Here is a 21,836-nt window from a genome sequence, read left to right on the forward strand (position 1 = left end):
CTGGGAAATTCCACCAGATCTTGGCACCACATGAGTGGAACCAGATTTGGGATTTTCCCAAGGACTCCCTCTCAACCAACACCTGCCCACACACTGCAGGCCCCAGCCATGTGGAACCACTCAGCATCTGGGAGGAGGAGGGGCCCACGTGACAGCCATGTGACCCAGCTCCCAATCAGCTCTGCCCTGTTTTTCAGGCTTCTGAGCAGCATAGAGATAGCGTGTTTACTTGTACTAAATGTTTTAAATGCCGCTATTATATGTCAGGTCCTGCACTTTACAAACGCCGACTTCACCCCACGGCCACCCCTTTCCTATTTTACAGATGGAAAAAGTGAAGCTGAGTGGGAGCTGACTTGGCCAGGGACACACAGCCAGGAAGTGGCAAAGCCCAGATTCCAAAAGGGCCCGAGTCCTGTGCGTCTGAGTCTAAACCCGGTGTTCTCTCTGTCAGTCCCTAGGTGGTAGAGCAATGTACAGTCTATGGGGAGAACGGCAGATCAATAGCCTGCAGGATGACTCAGCGCTGTTTATTATAGAAGCGATCGCCCCAGACACACACTGTCATTATGTTCAAAGACGTCTGCATGGAAGAGGTGGCATTTGAGCTGGGGCCTTCACTTAAACAAACTTCCTGATTCTCTTCTCGGTGAAGCGCTGGGAACCTGGAGATGAATCGCACAAGGTCCTTTTGCTTGAGGAATTTACAAGTATGTGTGTGTGGGTGGGATGGGAGTGGAGGGGGGATGGCGGGGGAGGGTGCGGGGAGGGGCGGGGGCCGGCGGGACGCAAGCGGGTATTGAGGAGGGAGGGTCGGCAGCCCGTCTGTGTTACACACCTGGTAAGACAATGCACTACACGGAATAATCAGCTCTGCGGCAGCGGGAAGGTTCCGAACGCAGGGTCCCAGGAGAAGTCTTCTGAAAGTGGGAGACCTGGCCCAGCTGCGCTTTGATGGGTTAGCAAGCGGCACTCAGGACAAGAAAAGCAGCAAAGGCTTTCTAGGGACGGCGTAAGTAACCCCTGCAGAGGTGACCCAGCGCCCCGGGGCGCCAGGCACACCTTGCAGCTCAGCGGACTAGGTCGTGGGCTGCGAGGCGAGGCGTGGACTTGCGGGTCGGAGTGGGTCGCCGGAGAGCGCGTCTTCCGCCGGGTTTCCCGTCCACACCCGCACGTTGATGAGGACACCTCGACGAAGGGCTGCCATAGGGGCCTTCGAGGGGCCGACCAGCAATCGCCACCCTATGGGCGCCGAGCGGGACCCGCCCTCCTCCGGAGCCGGTTACCACAGCAACTAGGTTAGGGCGGAAGTGGCTCCGAATACCGAGTTTCACTATCAGGTGACTCTAGCCTTCTGCACGTGACAGCGGAGCCCAGGCGCGCGCTCTGCCTAATCGGGACCCCGCCCCTCCATCCCTTCACTGACAATTGATGGCGGTCTAGAGCAATGGCCCTTGCAGCTCCGCCAGGAGACTCCGCCCCACGGTAGTGAAACAACCAATTAGACTGGCACATAAAGAAGCACCGCCCCAGGTTTCACTCCGATTTGACAGACGGAATTGAGGCCATCCTCAAGTTCCTCCGCCCCCAGTCCATTCCGGCAGGCGACGGACAGACCTTTCTATCCAATAGCGCGCCCCGTGGCCCTCGTTGGGTCCCGCCCCTAAGAGGAATGAACCAATGAGCGGGCCAGGACTGTGCCGGGTGGAGGGGTTGCACTGCGGTAATATGGCTCTTCCTTAGCCAGCGGCGGCGGCCAGCGGGGAGCTAGAACAGCCCTGCCTCTCGGGTGGCGGGTTTCTAGGCTGCAGGGGCGCGACAGATCGTGGCTAGGAGGTGGCGGCGGATGCCGGAGGAGCGCCTGCCTCGCCGCTTGGCGGCCCCCGAGTCGAGATGAGCGCCTCGGCGTTGGTCGGAGGCCCGGTCCCCCCGCCGCCCCCGGGCCCGGCCGCCGCGCTGCCGCCCGGTTCCGCCGCGCGGGCCCTGCATGTGGAGCTGCCGTCTCAGCAGGTATGCTCGCGGCGCCCGGAGGCACGGGAGAGGCCCGCGCGGAGACCCTGCGGGCTCCGGGAGACGCGGAGAAGTGGCGCGGAGAGCTCGCGGGACTGAGGGCGGCTGTTGGGGGGTCTTGGGAGGGGACGTCCAGTGATGGCCGAACCCCTGGGACATCCCCACGTCCTGGGAGAAGCCCGTTACCTGAGATGGGCTTGCGAGGCGTCAGTTGGAGAGCCTGGGGAACTCCCGGGGTCCCAGTGCGAGGCCGCTTGGCCCCGGGAGCGAGCCGGGAATTCCCTTGCGCAGACCCTCGGGAAGCCCGGGTGGCGCCGGGCACGGAGAGCGCTCGCCCTTTCTCCGTCGGTGCTGTGGCGCGGGGCCGGCGTTCGCTTTGAACGTCCCCTTTTGATGAAGTACTCCCCTCGGCCCCTCAGAGAAATGTGTTTGGGACCTTGGGGTTTCCTTCCCAATTAGTTAGGAGGACTTTCCCCTAGTTCTCTCCGATGAGCGGCTGTGGAAGGAGGGTTTGATGGATGTGCTCACGCCTTCCCCACTTCTTCAGCAAGGGCTTTGAGAGCTTCTTGTAGGGCGCTAAGAGGGAACTGTGGATTTGGGGACCCGACAAAGTTCTTTGTGTCACCCACGTATCTCTAGAGCCCCCTCCCCCCCCTTCTATCAGTAGCTTCCCCTCTCTCTCCCAAGGAGAGACTTTGGAGGAGTCATGGCATTAGAGTTAAAATACCTTTCATCCTCTTCATTCCTCCTTCCTGGAAGACCTAAGCGAAACTGGTAGTCCTTGAGAACTTAGCGTGCTGGATTTGCGCAAAGCGCTCCATGGCCTCGGGTTCCGGGAGCCCTCTCTACTCCAAGGGATGGCTATTGCTGGCATCTTCATTTTACCGTGGAGGAGACTGAGGCTTGTCCAGAGCCTTGCACTTGGTGTTGTTGGGGCTGGATTGCAAAATCCAGCGTCTGACTTTGTACGGTGGTTTGCTTGAGACTTGAGCAACCTTTTCTCCACAACCTTCACACCCTGTCTCCTATTTTCTATCCCTGCCCATGGGACTTAGGAAAGATTTATAAAGAGGCAAGCAGAAGACAGTGCATGAGAAATGGAAGGGATTTAGGAAAGGGGTGGAGGGACTGGAGGAAGAGAGGAGCTGGAGTAATATCCACAGTGGTGGCATTAGGTAGGGATGCAGAGTTGTTCACAGAAGCTAGGGCTGTTTGTGTGGTAGAAGAGGGTCTAAAAGACGGCGGTGGCAGGTGCACTGGTTTTGTGGCGCTCTTGGGCGGGGAGTTTGTGGGTAGTGAGGTCTGGGTTGTATTGTGAGGTCCCCAGAGAGGAAAGGTCTGGCTGGGGAGACTACCTAGCAATGCACATTCATGTGGATTTTCATCTGCGTGGGAGGGGAGATACTGGGGAAGGCCATGGTGGGCACTGTTGGAAACAGCCTGGGGAAATTCTAGGGAGTTGGGGGCCAAGAAGGTTTTGGTTTGGGGGAGAACATGTGGGAGTAGGAAGGAGAAGGCATCCTTTATTTCAGAGAGCTTGTTCACAGTTTTACACTGGGGGAAATAATCCAAACAAACTGTCCGTGGAATAACTTAACTGCATTTGTTGGCGTTTGTCAAGTTTCTGGATTGGTGCCGAGGGATATATAGTGGCTTAAGTGTGTAGCAAATACTTTGTGAGTGCTGACTATGCTATTTACAGCTTTCTGGGGGTGTCATCCTTCTTGAAATCTTGGAAGGCAGCCTGTGTAGCAAAACACTTTGACTTTTGTCTTTGGCATTAATGTAGTTTTCTGGGTCAAAATGCTTAGATTTTTAGGGTTTAAGTGTATAATATTAAGAAGGTGCACACCTGTGGAAGTGTGATTTGTATGAAGCCCACAGGTTATTAGTATCCAGCTTGATGAATTTTCAGAGTGAACACAGTTATATAACTACTACCCAGATTAAGAAATACAAAATTATTAACATCCCAGAAGGCCTCCTTATGTTCTCTCCGAAGGAACCACTTTTCTGATTTCTAGTGGAGATGAGTTTTTGCCTTTCTTGAACTTTATATTAATGGGATTGTGCAAAATGTTTCTTTTTTCCCTATTTTCTTTCATTCAGTATTGTTTTGGAGAGTCACAAGATATGTGTATAGAAAACCTTTTTTCTGCACTTTAATTTGTTGTCTTTTTTTGCCTAATAATTTTGGAAAATTTCAAAGGTTTAAATAAATTTGAAAGCTAGTTTTTCACTTTCTTTTTTTTTATTTTTTATTTTTGACAGAGTGGACAGTGAGAGAGAGAGAGAGAGAGAAAGGTCTTCCTTTTGCCATTGGTTCACCCTCCAATGGCCACCGCCGCTGGCACGCTGTGGCCGGCGCACCGCACTGATCCGAAGGCAGGAGCCAGGTGCTTCTCCTGCTCTCCCATGGGGTGCAGGGCCCAAGGACTTGGCCCATCCTCCTCCACTGCACTCTTGGGCCACAGCAGAGAGCTGGCCTGGAAGAGGGGCAACTGGGACAGAATCCTGTGCTCCGACCAGGACTAGAACCCGGTGTGCCGGCGCCGCAAGGTGGAGGATTAGCCTGTTGAGCCACGGCACCGGCCTTCACTTTCTTTTAAATAACACTTTGAAATTTGTACATTCTGATACATCCCATGATAATAGGCAAGTTGGCAGTGTTTCTAAACAAGCTCAGTTGATTGAAAATTTCTACCATGAAGCTGATTATTTCAAAGTGTGGATTCTGGAGTTCCTCAGCCTACTTCTAGGGCAGTTTCTCAGCCGTAGCACTGTTGACATTTTGGGAGTTGGGGGAGACTATGTGATGTTTATCCATGTTGCTAGCCTCTGCCCACAAGATACCAGTAACTATTCCTCCCCAGTGCTGACAATCAAGAATGTATTCATTGAGTGGGCTTTTGGCTCAGTAGTTAAGTCACCGCTTGGGACATCTGCATCCCATATTGGAGTGCTTAGGTTCTACTCCTGGTTACTCTACTTCCCGGCCAGCTTCCTGCTAATATGTACCTTGGAAGGCAGCAGAAGATGGCTCAAGTACTTGAATCCCTGCCACCTATGTGGGAGACTCAGACTGGTTCTGGCTCAGATCTGGTGCAGCCCTATTGTGGGCATTTGGGGAGTGAACCATAATAGATATATATATAAAGATAGGTAGAAGGAAGGAAAGATCTTTCTCTGGATATCTGTCTCTGTTGTCTCACTTCCCAGATGGCTGCAGCAGGCAGGTCTGAAGCGTTCCAAAGCCAGTAGTCAAGAACTCCATCCTAGTCTCCCACATATGTGGCAAGGGTCCAGGTGCTTCCCAGGCACATTAGTAGGAGGCTAGAATGGAAGCAGAGCAGCTGAGACTTGAACTGTCACTCTGATACAGGATGCTGGCATTGCATGCACTGGCTTAACCCACTGTGCCTCTAGGTTGACCCTGAGAAGCTTTATTCTAAGGTATATGTTTATTTTAGAATAGAGAGTATTCCTGCTATTATTTATTCATTTATTACAATCTTTGTTTAAGTCCTATTGGTTCTAAAAGTGGCTGTAATTCTCAAAATTTTGATTTACTATATAACATTAATTCCAAAAGTATTGGATTCCTCCTGTCCCAGTCGCCACCAGCAAAAGGCTTGTTTTTGCTTAAAGAAAGCCCACAAACCATGTATAAGACCCAATCTGGCCGGCGCCGCGGCTCACTAGGCTAATCCTCTGCCTAGCGGTGCCGGCACACCGGGTTCTAGTCCTGGTTGGGACGCCGGATTCTGTCCCGGTTGCCCCTCTTCCAGGCCAGCTCTCTGCTGTGGCCCGGGAGTGCAGTGGAGGATGGCCCAAGTCCTTGGGCCCTGCACCCCATGGGAGACCAGGAGAAGCACCTGGCTCCTGCCTTCGGATCAGCGTGGTGCGCCGGCCGCAGCGCACTGCCCACGGTGGCCATTGGAGGGTGAACCAACGGCAAAGGAAGACCTTTCTCTCTGTCTCTCTCTCACTGTCCACTCTGTCTGTTAAAAAAAAAAAAAATCCAATCTGTTGTATTTTCATTCACTTACCATAAAAAAGTTAAGCCTGCATAACTCCTGAACCTTTTACCAAATGAGTACTAACTATAGTCCAGATAAGCTCCTTGACCATGCTAAATGGAATGACTGCTTAACATTTGGCTCCTTTTGCTTCTATGTAATCTCAGTTTAAGTGTGAACTACTCATACATCTTTTTAAAAAAAGATTTACTTTGGGTCCAGTGCTATGGCCTAGTAGCTTAAGCCTCCGCCTGTGGTGCCTGCATTCCATATGAGTGCCAGTTCCTATCCTGGCTTCTTCACTTCCTATCCAGCTCTCTGCTGTGGCCTGGGAAAGCAGTAGAAGATGGCCTAAGTGCTCGGGCCCCTGCACCATATGGAAAAACTGGAAGATGCTCTTGGCCCTTGGCTTTGGATTGGCTCAGCTCTGGCTGTTGCAGCCATTTGGGGAGTGAACTAGCAGATAGAAGACCTCTCTCTTTGTAACTCTGCTTCTCAAATAAATACATCTTTTTTTTTTTTTTTTTTTTTTTTTTTTTAAGAGATGTGTTTATTTGAAAGAAGTAGGGGGCAGGGGGAGATGGAGAGAGAGAGAGAGATCTTCCATCTGTTGGTTTACTCCCCAAATGTCCACAACCTGCCAAGGCTGGAGCCAGGAGCTTGATCTGGGTCTCCCATGTGGGTGCAGGGATCCAAGAACTTGGGCCATCTTCTGCTACTTTCCCAGGCGCATTAGCAGGGAACTGTATTAGAAGTGGAGCAGCTGGGATTAGAACCAGTGCCCATATGAGATGCAGGCATTGCAGTCAGCGGCTTTACCTGCTGTGCCACAATGCTGGCCCCCACTTACACATTTTGAAGACTGATGTTGTTCTTTAAGTTTTGTTGAAGTTTGTAATTAGCTAATGAACGCATGTAGACTTATCTAAAGCATTGTTTTCTTCACACCCTAAGATGGAGGAGTCTGCACATAAAAATGTGTGTTTTGTGGTAGATGCATTTAATATGTACTTAAAAGCTTAACTGAGAGATTTCTTTTCTCCCCAAAGACTTCCTCACTGGAGTAAAACCTAGCTACATTTCTCAGATAGGGCTCTGGAGGCTTTTTAATGATTATTTAGTGACTTTTTTTTTTTTTTTAAGATTTATTTGTTTATTTATTTGAAAGGCAGAGTTACAGAGAAGTAGGGACAGAGAGACAGAGAGAGGTCTTCCATCTGCTGGTTCACTCCCCAGATGACAGCAACAGCTGGAGCTGCGCCGATCTGAAGCCAGGAGCTTCTTCCAGGTCTCCCACATGGGTGCAGGGGCCCAAGGACTTGGGCCATCTTCTACTGCTTTTCCAGGCCATAGCAGAGAGCTGGATGGGAAGTGGAGCAGCCAGGACTCAAACCGTTGCCCATATAGGATGCCGGCACTGCAGGCGGCGGCTTTACCTGCTACGCCACAGTGCTGGTGCCCCCCCTCCTTTTAAATCTTGTTTGTTTATTTTCATTTTATTTCAAAGAAAGAGAGAGAGACAGAGAGATAAACAGAAAGAGATTTTCAATTTGCTGGTTCATTCCTCAAATGCCTACAACAGCCAGGGCTGAGCCAGGCCCAAACCAGAGGTCCGGAACTCAATTTGAATCTTCCGTGGATGGCAGGGACTTAAGTGTTGAAACTATCATCTGCTGCCTTCCGGGGTACACCTTAACAGGAAGCTGGGTTGGAAGCAGAGTGGCTGGGACTTGAACCTGGCACTTTGATATGGGATGTTGCCATCCCTGGCAGCCGGCCAGATGCCTGCTCCTAATGACGCTTTTTGGAAGTTACATGTTCCTTTAAGACTTCAGTACAAACTATGGACTCTTTCCTTATATAAAGAACACACAATTTTGCGTGCAGATTTGGTTCTCTTGAAGCATCCACAAAAGACCTCAGATAAAGTGTCTACCTGGTTTAATTCCTTTAAAAATTTCAGAAATTTTGTGATGTATTATTTTTTCCTGAATTGAGTTTCCCATGTCAGTACATATATACCTATCATTGCATAATAATCCTCAATGATGTTTATTTAACACTGTGTAAATGAACTTTTGGACTGTTTCCAGTTTTTCTCTGTTACATATTTACAATGAATATCAATATACAGGTATTTTTTTAAAAAGATTTATTTACTTATTTGCAAGGGAGCATTAGAGACAGGCAGAGGCAGAGAGAGAGGTCTTCCATCCGCTGATTCACTTCCTATTGGCCACAACTGCTGAAGCTGGGTTGATCTGAAGCCAGGAGCCAGGAGCTTCTTCCGGGTCTCCCATGCAGGTGCAGGGGCCCAAGCACTTGGGCCATCTTCTACTGCTTTCCTAGGCCATAGCAGAGAGCTGGATTGGAAGTGGAGCAGCTGGGACACAAACTGGTGCCCATATGGGATGCTGGCACTGCAAGTGGTAGCTTTATCCGCTGTGCCACAGCACCGGCCCCAGGTATTTTCTTTATGTATACATTTACTATTATTTTTTGTTGCATAAATTTTGAGCAGTGAAATCACTCAAATGATATATAACTTTAGAAGATATTGGAGGAGCCAGCGTTGTGGCACAATAGGTTAATCCTCTGCCTCTGGCACTGGCATCCCATATGGATGCTGGTTCTAGTCCCGACTGCTCATCTTCAGATCCAGCACTCTGCTATGGCCTGGAAGAACATTAGAAGATGGCCCAAGCACCTGGGCCCCTACCTCCGCGTGGGAGACCTGGAGGGAGATCCTGCCTCCTGGCTCCTGGCTTCTAGCTTCAGATTAGCTCAGCTCTGGCCATTGTGGCTATTTGGGGGAGGGAACAGGCGGGTGGAAGACCTTTCTCTTTATCTCTCTGTCTCTATCTGTAACTCTGCCTCTCAAATAAATAAATAAAAATATTTTTTTAAAAGAAGATGTTGGCAAATTGTTTTTCAAAAATGATATTCCTATTTATACTACTGCCATCAAATAATGACAGGACCTGTTTCTCTATTCTTTTGCCAACTTTATGATTGTGTTTTCTTAATGTTTTCAAATTAAGTGTATGTATATAGATTACACATACATGCACACATACACACACTAGGTAATACATTAATATTTATATATGTTTTTGTTATTTAAATGTATATATTTTAAATTTTTAGCTATATTTTAACAGCTTTTTTATACCAGACACTATTGTAAGAATTTGATCTCATTTATACAAACCTATGAGTTTGAATATCTTTGTATAGGTTTATTTAGCATTTTAATTTCTTTTTTGTGAATTGCTTATTCATGTCCTTGACATTAATTTCTCTGCTTGTTTGCTCATATCTTTCATTGATTCAAAGAACATTTTTTCTTTTGCTTTGGGGAGAGGTAGGGTATATTTGGGCTATTAGTCTTTGAAATTCTTTCTCTCTCTTTAATTTAAAAGTCAGAGTTACAGAGAGAGGAAGGAAGAGACAGAGAGCGCTATCTTCCATCTGCCCGTTCACTTCCCAGATGGCCATAACAGCTGGGGCTGGGGCTGGGCCAGGCCAAAGCCAGGAGTCAGAAGCCTCTTCCGAGTCTCCTACATGAATAACAGGGGCCCAAGTACGTGGGCCATCTTCCGCTGTTTTCATAGGCACATTAGATGCTGGTGTCACAAGTGTCAGCTTTACTCTGCTTTGCCACAACATCAACCTCTTAATAATTTTTAAGTTGCAATTCAGTGGCATTAAGAACACTCTCAGGGGTGGGTGTTTGGCAGAGCTGTTAAGATGCTGCTTGGCATGCCTGCAAATCCCTATCAGACTGCCTAGCTTTGCTCTGAATTCCGGCTTCCTGCTAATGTGCACAGGTGATGCAGCAGGTGATGGCTCAAGTACTTGGGTCCCTGCCACATACACGGGAGATCCAGATTGAGGTCCCAGCTCCTGGCTTCAGCCTGGCCCAGCCTTGGCTGTTGTGGGCATTTCGGGGAGTGGACCATCATATGGAAGATCTTGCTTTCTCTCTGTTTCTATCTCTCTGCCTTTCAAATAATTAAGAAGAAGAAAAAAACATGCCCAATATTGTACAACCATCAGTGGTGTTCATTTCTGGGGCTTTTTCAACGTTCCAGATGGAAACTGTACCCAATAAACAGTTGCCCATCCCACTCCCTGTCAATGAATCCCTGGTAAACTCTTCTACTTTCTGTTTCTATGAGTTGACTATTTCAGTATTTTAGTACCTCTAAAAAGTAGAATTTTATGCAATGTTTGTCCTTTTGCGTCTTGGTTATTTCACTTAGCATAGTGTTTTCAAGGTTCATCCATGTTCTAGCATATGTTAGAATTTCATTTTTTTTTTAAGAATGAATAATTCCATTGTATGTGTATACCACATTTTGTTTCTTCATTCATCTATTGATGGAGCCTTAGGTTTTACCTGATAGCCATTTTCTGTGCCAGGATCCTATTCTGACTACCACATTATATTGAGTTGTCCTATCTCCCTAGCCTCTTCTAAGCTGTGACGATTCCTTGGACTTTCTAAGATGATCTTGACAGTTTGAGTACTAAACTGGTATTTTGTAGGATGCCCTCCCCCAACTGGGATTAGGTTTTGGTTTTTTTCCTCATGATTATACTGGGTTGTGGGTTTTTGAGAGCAAGGCCTCAGAGGTAGTGCCATTTTCATCTTAAATCAAGTGTGTATACTATTAGCATGATGTATCACTATTGATGTTAAACTTTTATCTTCACCAGCTGAAGTAGTACATGATAGTAAAAACATTTCTCCTGTTGTACTCTCAACAGATGTGAGGGTTTATCCCCACACACCAGGCAGTTCTTCAGTGGGACTTGATAGGGTACCCTATAATTCATTTCAGCTGAGATTGTCTACCTGGAGTTAGCATCAGATTCCACCAGCTAAAGGTTCATTCCCACAAGTCTACAAACCTCCCCCCGCCCCCTCCTACTGCCCCTTTGGCTGCCAGTCTCAAGTATGGGTTTTGGAACAAATTGGAGGTTCCCACATTCCTTCTTCCATTCTGACCGTTTGCTAGAGTGGCTCAGAGGACTCAGGCAAGTTACTTTCTAGTACTTGAACATTTGCTGGCTCTTATGGTGAAGGATATGACAAAGGATGCAGGTGAACCGCTGTGTGGGACACATGCACAGGGCGGAGTTTGGGGCAGGTGGCTGGAGCTTCTGTGCCTCTGGGGCGCCCCACCTCTCCATGCTCAGTAACTCAGAGGGTTTCCAAACCCTGTAGTTCTGGGATTTTTGTGGATGCTTCATCATGTAAGCACAATGATTGTTAGCTCAAGCTCTGGCCCCTTTTCCCTTCATGGAAGATGCGGAGTGGGCAAGTGGCTGTGAGCCAACCGAGAGTTGTTTCATTAGAACTGAATGTGCGCAGAACACCCAGGAACTTCCCAAGGCTTAGGCATTCTGTGTCAGGAACCAGGCCTGCAGACCAAATATTAGAAAAAAGATTCTTCTAGCACCCCTGTGCTCCAGAAATTACAAAGGTTGTAGGAACTGTGCTCCAGGAACTATGATGGAAGACCAGATATTTCTTCTTAATTTCACAGGTTGCATTTGCTGGGTCCGTCTGCTGAATGATTCCTCTTTCCGCCTCACCCTTCTGCACTGTGCTCTCTGGAAAGAGATGACTATGCATAGCCCACACTGGAGGTCTTTGATTCCTGTTTGCTGTAGGTGCCCACTCTTTGCAGGTTTCTGGTGAAAAGTTTTACGTAACCTCAAAGTTTGGGACCATCATGCTTTGTTTTATTTACCATAGCACCTGCATTAGCACTGTGCAACATTGTAGGGACTCAGTATATTTTTATTTTTCAGTTTTTTTTTGTATATGATTTTTTCCTTTGAAGAACTTTACAGCCTAAAGAATGAAAGGAAAGGTTAGATTCAGTGAGATTGAAACACAGTCAAGAAAAATGATAGAGGCACAAAAGCAGATATAAAGCTTAATTTAGTTGTACATGATGCGTATGTCCCCTTTATGTGTCTGTGTTTATTCAATGTCCTAACTTTTGTTAATGTAATCATCTTTCTGCTATTTAAAAACAAAAAGCCTGTTTTGTTGTTAAGGCCACACAGAAAAAGCAGTGTCTAGGGAACATACGCCCCGTACAGGTACATACCATGTATAGTTCATTCCTTCCACAAAAATTATTAAAAAGAGAAGAAAGTAAATATAGTTGTATACCTGTAAAATAAGATGATGGCAATTCTTTTTTTTTATCTTTTTTTTTTTTAATTTTTTTTATTTTTTGACAGGCAGAGTGGACAGTGAGAGAGAGAGACAGAGAGAAAGGTCTTCCTTTGCCATTGGTTCACCCTCCAATGGCTGCCGTGGCCAGCGCGCTGCGACCGGCGCACCGCGCTGATCCGATGGCAGGAGCCAGGAGTCAGGTGCTTTTCCTGGTCTCCCATGGGGTGCAGGGCCCAAGTTTTTTTTTTTTTTTTTTTTTTTTTTGTATTCAGGAGGCAGAGAGTGAGAAGGAGAGAGACAGATAGACATAGACAGACAGATCTTTCTCATCAACTGGACTGAAGCTGAGAGCCGGGAACTAAATCCAGGTGTCCCATGTGGGAAGCAAAAACCCAGTTAGTTCAGCCATCATTGCTGACTCTTTTTTTTTTTTTTTGACAGGCAGAGTTAGAGAGAGAGACACACAGAGAGAAAAGTCTTCCTTTTTCCGTTGGTTCACCCCCCAAATGGCTGCTACAGCCGGCGTGCTGCGCCGATCTGAAGCCAAGAGGCAGGTGCTTCCTCCTGGTCTCCCATGCAGGTGCAGGGCCCAAGCACTTGGGCCATCCTCCACTGCCTTCCCAGGCCACAGCAGAGAGCTGGACTGGAAGAGGAGCAACCGGGACAGAATCCGGTGCCCTAGCCGGGACTAGAACCCGGAATGCCAGTGCCGCAGGCGGAGGATTAGCCAAGTGAGCCGCGGCGCCGGCCACTTTGCTGACTCTTGGGGTCTGTATATCTGGAAGATGGACAGGAAGGGCCGGGCCAGGACTGAACCCAGGCCCTGCGATACGGGATGTGGGCATCCAAACTGCTGGGCCAAATGCCCAGTCCTGGTGGCAGCTTTTGAGTTGCTTTGGCTCTTGTGAATAACACCAGATGTGGAAGCTTTGGAAATTTAAGGAAGATATTAGCATCCTAAAATTATTATTTTATGTAACAATGCCATTGAGAATTTAAGTTTTTTTGTTGTTTGTTTCTTTGTTTTCCTATGAAAATACCTAGTTTTCATTTGAAAGGAAAAGCTATATTCTTATTTAGTCTTTAATATTTCTCCTCAGGATCACAATTCTTAGCTTTGTGGCAGAAAATTCAGAAGTGAAACTGACTGGAAATAGAGCAAGAGCAGAATTGAAACTAATAAGTTGGTTCTAAAGTGTGTAGTAAAATGAAAAAAATACGAGATTTTCATAGTCTCCCAGTATATATTTTTGAGAGCTGTATATTTTTACCTATCACACCTATTATTGCTGGGGAGAAAAAGGTGTCATTTTTAGTGTCCGAAAGTGTGTACCTATAAACCAGAGGTATTTTTAGAAAAATTAAAGTTATCTAGTTAAGATTTTATATTATGCTTTAGGTTTAATGCTATCAGTTATGCCTCCTGCTGATAGAGTTAGCTTTTTCGATTCTTTATAGTTGATCAGTTTGTTTATTTGTTTTCCTTAGCAGATACAGGTAAGGTAAGCACACGGAAAACAGGAAGCTCGATATTGCAATTGTTTTTATTCATGTTATACCTTGTTAGTTTGACACCACATAACCTTGTTTTCCATCTTATTATAAAATGGAAGCAGGAATTTTGAATCGTGGAATTTTACAGCTGCAAAACCTGAGGCCCTCAGAGGTCAGACTGTTTGTCCGGCCACAGACGTGGTGCGTCTGTTTGTTCCTGCCCTCCAGGGTTTGGTGAGGAACACAGATTAGTTTAGCAGATCTGTGTTGAACGTCTTGCTGTTGCCGCTTGGGGCAGGGGGATGGCCAGAACTTGGTGAGCACTTGTGCTGTGCTTGGCTGGGTGTGTGCAGAACTTGTTTCTTTTTGCTGGCTTTGGCACATTCGCCCCACAGCTTTGGGGATTTCAGGCCAGAATGGAAATAGAGGAGCGGCTGTGTTTTGAACTTCTCTGTTAAGGGCAGACACTCAGATTCCACCCTCCCTCCCCGTGTGTGGTGTGCGTTAGAGCAAGACCTTGGAATGCCCCTCTAAGAGTTTGAGTGATCGTCTTCCGGCTTTGTCTCTGGTATTTACCAGGCCTATCTTTTTAAAACTGTTCTACTTAACAACTCCTGATTCTCTGCCCCTTTGTTTCTGAAACAGTAACTGTCTGGGTTTTTTGATGGCAGGAATTTTGTTCTGTGTTAATATTTGATGCTAATTGCTGTAGACTCTCTGGTTAGTAGTGTTGCTGGGCATTGTACTCACTCGTTCTTTGTTGAAACTCTAGTAAATTGTGCTTATTGATTAAGAGGCTGAGGTGGTGGCAGGTCTGTTGGTACCACAGGTTAAGCCACAGCTTGAGATGCCCACATCCCATATCCGAGGCCCTAATTTGAGTCCCAGCTCTTCTGCTTCCCGTCTTGAAATAGCACATGATGGCCCAGGTGCTTGGATCCAAGCTATCCATGTGCAAGGCCCTGAAGGGGTTCTTGGCGCCTGGCTTTAGCCTGGCCTAACCCTGGCTGTATTGTGGGCATTTGGGGAGTGGAACAGTGGATGGAAGAGCTCTCTCTTCTCTGTGTGTCTTTGCCTTTCAAATAACCAAATAAATCTTAAAAAAAGGGAGGAGGGCATGATATTGTTGGGTAGCAGGTAAAGTGGATGCTGCAACACCTGCATCCCTTTTGGGTGTGGTTCAAGATTCAGCTGCTCCACTTCTGATCCAGCTCCCTGCCAGTGCACCTGGGAAAGAAGCAGAAGATGGCCCAAGTGCTTGGATCCCTGCACCCATCTGGGAGACGTGGAAAAAGCTCCTGGTTCCTGGCTTTGGCCTGGTGCAGCCCTGGCCATTCGGTCCATTTTGGGAGTGAACCAGTGGATGGAAGATCTCTCTCTCTCTCTCTCTTTCTCTCCCTCTCTCTCTCTGTAACTCTGACTTTCAAATAAAAAAAAATCTTAAAAAATCTTAAAAATTGTGTGCCATCACAGATAGCAGAGGAAATGCCACGCTGTCCTCCCCAGGAGGTGACTCATCTCCCTGTCCAGTGTACCTGCTACTGTCCATTAGTCACTTAGTAGCTGTTTAGGTTATAGGGTGATTGTTGTGGTGTTGGTACGTTGTTATATTTAAAAAAAAAGAGTCTAAGGCAGTTTTAAAATTGAGCATTAAAACCCAGTACTTAGGAGTCTCACTTGTTGATTGATTTATTGAAATATCTGGCAGTTTTTCTTACCATGGTGTTCAGAATGTCCCAAGAGATGCAGTCAGATATTTTTTAGAAAATAAGGAGAAACATCAGGAAGTTGTTCATGAAACTTGCAGTCACTTTTGGCTTTCTTTAGTAGACTCCTGGGTAAGAAGAAAAGGAAGATATAAAAGTGAAAATGGGAATGAGAATTATAGCTGTTTTTCCCCAGAAAGACTTCGTGATCTTTAGCAAGGCTATGCTTTTTGTGGCTAAGGGTTTAAATCTGAACTCTTAAGTAATTCATATGTTCCTGTCAGGCTGTGTTAAAACTTTATCTGAGTATGTAGTAGAAAAAACTGAGTCAGTCACTAATTTTGTAGATGCATATAGAGGACCTTTTTTGAACTGTTAGGCACAGGATTTGAAATTTCAAAACCGTGTGCTTTGTTTCCGCCGATCTACTTATGTCTTTCAGAGGATATGAATGATTTCCTTCCTTAATTCCAGCCATTCTTTGTATGAGCACTAATTCATAAAACTCAACTTTTTTTAAAAAAGGAAAATGAAAACAGCTTTATTTAGCATTATGAAAAAACGTTTTAAACTTTGTCTTCTCTGATGAACAGAGGGATGTCCTGGAGAAAATGGGTACTGCCTTCATCCACTGATATGTTACTATCTAGAAAATTGTTGAAATTGTTAATATCCAGAGGAAACTTTTTTAGTTTTTCCTTCAGCAAGTAGCTCATAAAGCAAAATGGGCAGGTGGACTGTGGGGTGATTGAGGTCTAGAATACTTTATAGGGCCACACCCACGATAGGCTGGAGATAAAGTGGCAATGGACAAGGTCCCTCACTTTCTAGCAGGTGAGAGACATGGCTGGATAGGCCATGTTTCAGTTCCTGCAGGTCCTGTGGTCTTTGTAGCAGCTCTTGAGTTCTGCTGTTGTAGTGTGGCACCATCTGTATACAGATGAGTGTGGCTGTATTCCAGTAAAACTTTATTGATGTCAATTTGTCAATCACCAAAAATTTAAATGTATTAGTTGGCTTTATTTGCGATTCTAGAAATGGGCAACTGTCCAGTCCATAAAAGTGAGTTAAATGTTCCAGTTGGCTGAGCAGAGGAGAGTAGGCTTGCAGACAGAAAAGGGCTGAAGAAAGCACAAACAAAGAACAAATGGAGATTGGTTGCTTCAAAGGGGTTTTGGTCCTTTCAAAGGGAGATGGGTTATTTCACAGTTAATTTCCTTGTAATGTGAGGACAGTGAGACAGTAGTAGAAGAACAACTGATTGGTTACTTTAGATTGTTTTTTTTTTGTTAGGATTAAAGCAGAGGCCAGTTTCATTTTCATGCCAGTTGAAACTGGCCCTTTTGGGAAATTTGGTATGTCTTTCCTGATTTCTCAGATGGGATAACAACTTGGTTTTGGTACTGTACAGCTAACATGAGTGACTCCATTTTGATTTTTTTTTTAATAGTACAGTAGTCAAGAAATGTTTAGAACCTGACATCTTGTGTTCAGTTTCTGGTCCCACCATTTCTTAGGTAGGCAGTCTGGAACTTACTTAAATTCCCTATGCTTCAGGGAGGCCCAGGAAAAACGGGCCCCATAACAGCCTATCCTGTAGCGTTGTTAAGAGGATTGGATGAGTAATGGATTTGCTTAATACTTGGTACTCAAGTAATGTTGTCCTGTCATCACTACTACTACCTCATTAGTAGTCTTGGCACAGAAGAGTAAATGATCATCTTGATTTGGGTAGTGGGTAGGGCAAGAGGTCAAGAAGGACCCTCCAAAGTAGAAATTGTAGAGCTTGGTCATGAAGAATGACTTGGTGTGTGTATTTAATTGTAAGGGTTCATTTTAGTACGATTTTGTGATTCCCTGCCATATTTTCCTGCATTCGAGATTCATTGTTTATGGGACTGCTTGGTGGCACAGTAGCTTAAGCAGCTTGCAACACTGGCATCCCATATTGCAATGTTGGTTCAGTTCCTTGTTGTTATGCTTCTGATCTGGCTTCCTACTAATACACCTGAGAAGGCAGTGGAAGATTGCCCAAGTACTCAGGCACTTTCCACCCATTTGGGAGACCAGGATGGAATTCCTGACTTCTGGCTATGACCTGGCCCAATCCCGGCTATTGTGGCCAACTGGGGAGTGAACCAATGAATGGACAATTGATTGATAGGTCTCTTTCTTTCCGCCTCCCTCTCCCTCTCTGCGTCACTCTGCTTTTCAAATAAATAAATTTTTTTTAAAGGTTCAGGTTTGTTGTCACACATTATTCCAGAAATATCCTTTACTATTATCCTTGAGCAAGTTTTCCATCCTTTACTTTTTATCTGTTGCTACCCTGTCTTGTGCTTTTAGTAGCTAACCTATTTAAGCTCATTCTCGTAGTATTTTTAGCTACAGTAGTTTGAATGCTCCTCTGCCCCCATCTCCTAGAATAAGTGAGAAAACCAAGACCCAGAAAAGAATAGGGCAGAGGCCTAGAGTTTAAACTCAGTTCTTCTGGCTTTAAAATTCAAAGCTCTTTTCCACTGCCTTACTCTGTTTGCCCATTGGATTTGAAATACAATCTCCAATTTAATTTTTGCCTCTACCTTCACAACCCTTTGTAGCTCCAGGTAATGGATAGATTGTGGAAGTACATGAAAATCAACCAACAAAGGCTAAGGAAGCTTTTGGATGATTGATAGTAGTATCATTATTGAACTGTTAATGTTCTAGCTTTGTGTTTGGTGTACTTTCCAGTTCCCCATTTACTACTCATTACAACTGTATGAGGTTGAAACTATTAGTTCCATTTCACAGGTAAGTGTAGAAGCTTAGAGAGGTTAAACACATTCTCAAGAGAAATAGCAAAGCTGGAATTCAGACTCTATCTTGCTAAGTGTGTGCCACATCACAAAAAGTCTTTGGGATCACTGAAATAAATAGCTCACAATTAGATTTTCTTTTCTTCTCTTTTTTTAAAAAAGATTTATTTATTTACTTTAAAGTCCGAGTTACACACAGAGAGAAGGAGAGGCAGAAGGAGATCTTCCATCCGCTGGTTCACACCCAAATTGGCTGCAATGGCCGGAGCTGAGCTGAGAGCCTCTTCTGGGTCTCCCACATGGGTGCAGGGGTCCAAGGACTTGGGCCATCTTGTACTGCTTTCCCAGGCCACAGCAGAGAGCTGGATTGGAAGTGGAGCAGCTGGGACTTGAACTGGCGCCTATGTGGGATGCCAGCACTGCTGGTGGTGGCTTTACCCACTGTGCCCCAGTACCAGCCCTACAATTGGATTTTCAACTGAAGTTCTCTCCTTTTGTATTTTCAGGTAGATTTAGTCCAACTTAGTTTGTATAGGAGAATCTTTAGAAGGGTTTGCCTTCATGCTATAGCATGCAGGCTGTTGTACAGGAGTTAGGCTTCATGCTGTGAGTGCTACATTCTGTCTGTTCAATTATCCCTGTTGGAGCTAAGCATGTGTAACAGTCTTCCCATATTATTTGCTCTTCAAAAAGTCAATACTTGGGGCCAGTGCTGTGGCATATTTGGTTAAGCCTCCTCCTGCAGTGCTGGCATCCTATATGGGTTCTGGTTCATTCTAGGCTGCCCCCCTTCTGATCCAGCTCCCTGCTGGTGGCCTGGGAAAGCAGTAGAAGATGGCCCAAGTGCTTGGGCCTCTGTGCCCATGTGGGAGATGCAGAAAAAGTTCTTGGCTCCTGACTTGGGATTGGCCCAGCTCCGACCGTTGCAGCCATTCGGAGAGTGAACCAGCGGGTGGAAGTCTGTAACTCTGCCTCTCAAATAAATAATAAAATATTACTTAGTAATAGCTTTCTAGTCTTGTGGGTTTCAACTACAGCTTTTACCTGAAATCAACACATTAAACTTTAATGCTTTTTAATGATTTGCCCCTTCTTAAGGAATTTCATAGAGCTTGCTATTTGAAAATGAGCTCTTGTTTGCAAGAGGAAGTTGAAGGGCAGACATTTGGCCTGGTAGTTTTGCTGCCAGTTAAGATGCCCATATGCAGTATTGGAGTGCTTGGGGTTGAGTCCTGGCTCCATCTCCTGATTCCAGCTTCCTGCTGATGTGCACCCTGAGTGATGGTGGATCATGACTCAAGCGATTGGGTTCCTGTCACCCAAGTGGGAGACCAAGGATGAATTTCTGGCTTCTGGCTTTAGATTGCCCCTGCCCAACCCTGGCTATTGCAGGCCTTTGAACCTGCAGATGGAAGTTCTATCTTTGTTTCTGTCCCTCAAGCAAAATAAAATAAATAAATAAAAATGAAAAAAATAAGAGAAAGTTGATAGATGCATAAGAAGGAAGCTGGTTTTTAATAGTATAAACCATGATAGTTTTAGGGCAGTGATTGAAGGGTGTGGGAAAGAAGCAGATGCCAGGAGATACTGTGAAGGAAGAATGGATGGGTCTGGATGGATGATTTGAAATGGAATTGGGAACATGGGAGACCAGAAGAGCCAAGAAGTCTCAAAGATTGTGAAACAGGATGTCTTGGGAGCAAATACTTGGTGTACTTGGCCCAGGAGATAGGGCGTGGGTCCAATTCTTGATTTTGCTTCGTATTAACAGGGTGAACACGGGTAAGTCATTTTTACTTAGGCCTTCAGTTTTACTGTCTGAAAAATATGTGAGATGGCTGGGCTCATTAACATGTGCATGTGAACTACCTGGGGATCTTGTTAAAGCACAGATTCTGACTGGGTAGGTCAGAGGTGGCACTTGCCAGTGAATTCCCTGGCGATGCAGGGTAGCAAAGGGTCCTTTCCAGTCCTGCAGGCCTGGAATTCTAGTTATTGAGTGTCTCTGCTTCGGGTCTGTTATACTCTTTTGACTTTGTCACCTCTGCTTACATAGATCAATTCTTCTCCCTTTTTTTTTTTTTTTTTGTAAGGGAAAGATTTTATTGGAGGAAACCTGACAGACTGGAGGGAAGGGGCGAAGAAGGAAAAGAGGGAGGAGAGTGAGAGTGGGAGTGAGAGAGTGAGAGAGTGAGAGAGAGAGGTCAGGAGATGGAGAGAGAGAGAGAGAGAGAGAGAGAGTAATAGATCAATTCTAAATCTGCCTCTTCAAGTTTAGAAATGCCCAAATCAATTCATCATTTCCACTGATAACCACATCCTGCTCTCAGTATCCCCATTTTTGTATGACTTTATGTTTATAAAGTACTTTACAGTTTTCCAGAGAGCTTTTATATCCATTATTTCATCTGGTTCTTAGAGTAACTCTGTCACACTGCTTCTGGTAATGGGTACCACATACACCTGTGTTTAAAGGTTGGTTGCCATATCTCTGTTCTTTTAAAATGTAAATTTAATTCTGTTTTTAAAAATAGTTCATATATTCATAGGACTCACAATCCAAAAGGCAGATAAGGGAGTACAGTGAACAGTCACTATGCTGCTCTGTGGCCTGTATACCCACTCTGTCTCCCTGGGGCAGCCAGTGTTAACCTGGTAGTATAGTAGTGCCTTTCCAGTAGCTACATGATTGTATTCTTTTTCCTTTGCGAAACACAATGATACCATTCTAAACACTCTGACTATATCAACTGTATTTTTTTTAAACTAATAGCATATCTTGGAGATTGTGCCATGTCAGTATATAGCCATGTGCTATTTCCTACAAGATATACTGTAATTTAGCCAGCCCTCTATTGATGAACATTTACATTATTTCCAGTTTTTTCACTAATATAAGCAATATTGTCTTACATATATTGCATATCTTCGAGTATATTTTTAGCACATATGCAGAAATGGAATTGCTGCATCAAAGAATATGTCCATTTGTAATTTTGGTAAATATTACCAGCTTGCTGTCCACACAGGTTGTGCCATTTACACTCCTTTCAGCCCCATTTTTTGCTACTGCCTCATCTTGGAATATGTTATCAGATTTTGTGGTCTATGCCAACTTTACTGTAATTTTAGCTTGCATGTCTGAGTAAAGTTGAGGGTCTTTTTATGTTTAAGAACTCTTTGTATTTCCTTTTGTATGCATTATCTGTCAATATTCTTTGCCTTTTTTTCTCCTGTTGGGTCATTAGAGTTTTTCTTATTGATTTCTACAAATTCTTTATGTTTTAGTGAAAATTGCTTTTATTATTTGAATTAAAATTGTTTCCTTAGATTATTTTTTCCTTTGAATTTGCATGTGGAAGTTTGACATGCATGATTTTATTTTTTTTATGTTTTAAAGGATTTATTTATTTATTTGAAAAGCAGTTACACAGAGAGAGAGAGAGAGACAGAGATCTTCCATCTGCTATTTTACTCATCAAATGGCCGCAGTGCCTGGGACTGGGCCATTCTGAAGCTAGGAATCTGGAACTCCATTTAGGTCTCCCATGTGGGTAGCAGGGGTCCATCTTCTGCTGCTTTCCAGGGATATTAGCAGGGAGCTGGATCG

At 45.2% G+C, this 21,836-nt stretch overlaps 1 protein-coding gene and 1 long non-coding RNA gene across 7 annotated transcripts in view; one reads left to right on the forward strand and one right to left on the reverse strand.

Moving 5' to 3' along the window:
* Positions 1–514: 514 nt before the first annotated feature.
* Positions 515–971, reverse strand: LOC127483754 (uncharacterized). Its single transcript, XR_007910371.2, has 2 exons — positions 839–971; positions 515–665 (listed from the first exon to the last, which is right to left on the reverse strand). It is a non-coding gene; the product is annotated as an uncharacterized lncRNA (long non-coding RNA).
* Positions 571–21,836, forward strand: part of UVRAG (UV radiation resistance associated) — a 324,263-nt gene continuing 302,997 nt past the window's right edge. For 3 of the 6 annotated variants that reach the window (XM_002708684.5, XM_051822272.2, XM_051822282.2), the window contains exon 1: positions 1,720–2,010. In XM_002708684.5, the coding sequence (XP_002708730.2) occupies positions 1,894–2,010 (117 nt within the window). In that variant the 5' untranslated portion in view covers positions 1,720–1,893. Of the gene's footprint in view, positions 711–1,202; positions 1,341–1,718; positions 2,011–21,836 lie in introns of those variants that run through there. The other 3 variants (XM_017344617.3, XM_051822278.2, XM_017344612.3) reach the window with 3 other exon arrangements.

The sequence above is a fragment of the Oryctolagus cuniculus genome, chromosome 1, assembly GCF_964237555.1.
Source record: "Oryctolagus cuniculus chromosome 1, mOryCun1.1, whole genome shotgun sequence".
NCBI lineage: Eukaryota > Metazoa > Chordata > Mammalia > Lagomorpha > Leporidae > Oryctolagus > Oryctolagus cuniculus.